This window comes from Dromiciops gliroides, chromosome 5 (assembly GCF_019393635.1).
Source record: "Dromiciops gliroides isolate mDroGli1 chromosome 5, mDroGli1.pri, whole genome shotgun sequence".
Classification (NCBI taxonomy): domain Eukaryota; kingdom Metazoa; phylum Chordata; class Mammalia; order Microbiotheria; family Microbiotheriidae; genus Dromiciops; species Dromiciops gliroides.
In genome coordinates this window covers 102,848,721-102,851,969 of record NC_057865.1, presented here as the reverse complement: position 1 = coordinate 102,851,969, position 3,249 = coordinate 102,848,721, and the positions used below count along the sequence as shown (strand labels likewise).

The 3,249-nt window shown below is 41.7% G+C and overlaps 1 gene segment (V, D, J or C); it reads left to right on the top strand.

The window, feature by feature from the left end:
* Positions 1-1,172: 1,172 nt before the first annotated feature.
* LOC122728774 lies at positions 1,173-2,025 on the top strand. The segment is given in 2 exon segments: positions 1,173-1,252; positions 1,586-2,025. Coding segments are annotated over 2 exon segments (471 nt in total).
* Positions 2,026-3,249: the final 1,224 nt, after the last annotated feature.

The following is a 3,249-nucleotide window of genomic DNA, read 5'->3' as shown; positions in this document are numbered from 1 at the left end:
CCAGCAATCTAGACAGGGGTGTACATTTCCATCCAGACTACTCTGATTGGTTTTCTCCTTCAATAAGATGGATCACCCTAAATTCTAGTGGAGGCTTACAAGGACTGGGGTTCATTTCTTTGGGGAAGACCTCACCTAGACTGTATTCTATTTACACTCTAAACAGGTCTCCTAGTTGGGTGGGGTCTGGCACAAGATTGAGGTATATATTCTCCGTAAATTAGGGATATTTCATCAATCAGTCATGTCTGTGTGTGTGAGTGTGTGTGTGTGTGTGTGTGTGTGTGTGTGTGTGTGTGTGAGAGAGAGAGAGAGAGAGAGATGCAATGAGGATTAAGTGACTTGTCCAGGGTCACAAAGCAAGTAAGTGTCAAGTGTCTGATGCCAGATATGAACTCAAATCCTCCCGAATCTATGGCCAGTGCTTTATCTACTGTGTGACCTAGGTGCCCCAAATCGGACATGTCTTTCAGAGATCTGCTGAGCTTATACCGGGGCTGGGCCTTAAATAATCCAATAAAAAAGCTGGATCCTAATCAATAATGGATTATTAATATAATAGAAAACAAGAATTTCTCTCAAGCCAGATTTGAACTCAAGAAGTTGAGACTTTCTGACTCTGGACTGAGACTTCTAGCTGATGGGGCATTAGCTACCTTTTCTATTAGGCTTCTAGCCATATAAATGAAAAGAAACCCCTGGAGAAAAGCTATCAGCCATCTTCCTTTTCTCCCAAGCAATAGCCTCAGCCTATATTCTCAGGATAGAACAGGTTGAGACTTATGATCTGCACATCCATGCATGAATCTACTGAAGGAACCAAATTTGGTTGTCGTGAGTAAATGGCTGAGTGGATGAGAGCTCTCTGGTAAATAAGCCATCTAAGACACTACCTTAGACCCATAAAAAGGAATGACTTTGTGCAAATGGCCAAGCCTTTAGAGGCTTAGGTTTCATCATGTAATGGGTCCCTTCCTACTCCAACTTTCTAGGGTCCTGTATAGATGCATAGCATGGGCTAGGTAGAGAGGTGAAAGAGGCTGTTTTCTAGGTGAAGTTTTCACCCATTTCCACTAGGGGTCACACCATAGCTTCTCTCTGTTTCCATTGGAAAGAAAATTGGAGGAGAGGAGGAGACAGAAGAGAAGAGGAGGGGAGAGAAATACCAAGACTCCTCTTCAACTCAGCCTCTTCCCAAAGGAAAAGAGCCAAGAAGAGAAAATGCTGTGCCTGCTGTTGCTCTTGGGCCCTAGTATGTCTTATGAAATTTACTGATTTGTGGGTCAGGATGCTTTGCTGAAGATCCTAGGGAACAAAGGGGGAGAGGAGCTGGGGTACTGACAGTTATTGAGGCACTGGCTGAGATAGTAACCAAAGTACAGGGTGGGGGAGCCTCCATGCTACCCTCCAGAGAAAAGTACTAGAAAGGTAACATGACAGTGTTGAGTTCTGATATGATCTAGGGAAGGGTTGGGGAAATGGTGGCTAGAAAACAGCAGGAATAACAAAGAATTCCCCAGTTATGGTTTCATCTGAGTCTAGAACCAGGAGCTTTTTCTTATCTCTCCATTTTCTGTTACATTAGGTGCTGGTCTTGGGACATTCATCTCTCAGACCCCAAGCAGAGGGATCTGGAGGAAAGGGGCCTCTGTGAAGATTGATTGTGAACAGAATGGTCAACCCATTATCATGCTATGGTACCAGCAGCTTCGACATCAGGGCTTGGTACTTATTGGGATTACGAACAAGGGCTCCGATGCCACCCATGAGAAGGGATTTAATAAGTCCAAGTTCCCTATTACTCGACTAGTGTCCAACTCCTCCACTTTGACAGTGACCAGTGTGATTCCAGAAGATAGTGGCTTCTATTTCTGCAGTGCTAGTGACACACTGAGAGAACTTGATCAAAGTCTGCAACAAGAACCTTGGCTTTTCCTCTCCTACTCACATGTGGAGAAGGTGAGGGATTCTGATAGAGCAGAGGGAAACCACAGCTATGGGGGTAGACAGCAGGGTCTTGGGTAACCAGTGAATCAGTGGTGGAGGTGGTTGGAAAGGAAGGACAGAGGATGTGTTTCCTGGGGCATAAGTAGTGGGAGATGCAGTCATATAATCTCATGCCAAAGGCTATCCTAAAATCTTGGCCCCCACAACATAAATTCGTTCCATTTTCAAAGAAGTTGTTTGCAGGGAGAATGAAGTCAAGACTTCAGGGAGCAGAAAATAAAAGGGTTTTGTTGAGGTGAGATCTTTTCCTATGATATAAAGAAGACCAATATGCCAGCTGTCCCAGATCCATACTCTCCACTCCTTACTAGCCCTGACACTGTGAAAAACTAATAATATCTTCCCCAATTAATCATGGTATTAATCAATATATAGATATGTATTTTACATAAATATTTTAATTATTAATATATAATTAATAATCATGAATTAACTTTTCCAATAGGAATATGTACTAGATCTGTGATTTCATTCATATGGAGAATTCTTTAATTTCTCTACAATTTAAGCAAGCACCTTCCATGTAACAAAGAGTCCTTGAGAGCTGTCAAGAATACCAAGAGGTAAGTCGGTAACACAAGCAGTGTGTAGTGGATATAGGATTTGAGCCAAGGGTTTTCAGGCTTCTGTACGTTTCTGAGTGGCCGTGAACAAGATTAAAATGTACTTAACAAAATAAATAAAAATACAATAAAATTTGGTGCTACATTTAAAACCAAAGCAACATGTTGCCCACAGGAATCTGTAATGTATGGACTTCTCAGCTAGTCATTGTCAGTCACACCCACCTCTTCATGACCCCATTTGGGGTTTTCTTGTAAAAGATCTTGGAATGATTTGCCTTTTCCTTCTCCAGTCCATTGTATGGATAAGAAAATGAGGAAAACAGAGTTATGTGACTTGCCCAGAATCACAAGGCTAGTAAGCCTCTGAGGCAGGATTTGATCTCAGGAAGATGAGCTTTCCTGACTTCAGGCCTGATGCTCTATCCACTATGCCACCTAGGTGTCCATGTATGGATTAGTGTCACCCCTAATTTCTCTTTAAATTTGATACCACAGTGCTACATCACCCTGCCTCTCAAGAGGAGAGGGAAAAAAGGTTAACATGTTAAAAAAAATTATGAACCTTTAGAAAGGTTGATGTCAAGTCTGATTATTATATAGAAGTTTTGGAATTATAGCTGGAATATATGAATCATAATGCTAGGTTCAAATTATAAGTACAATAAATAAATCTATT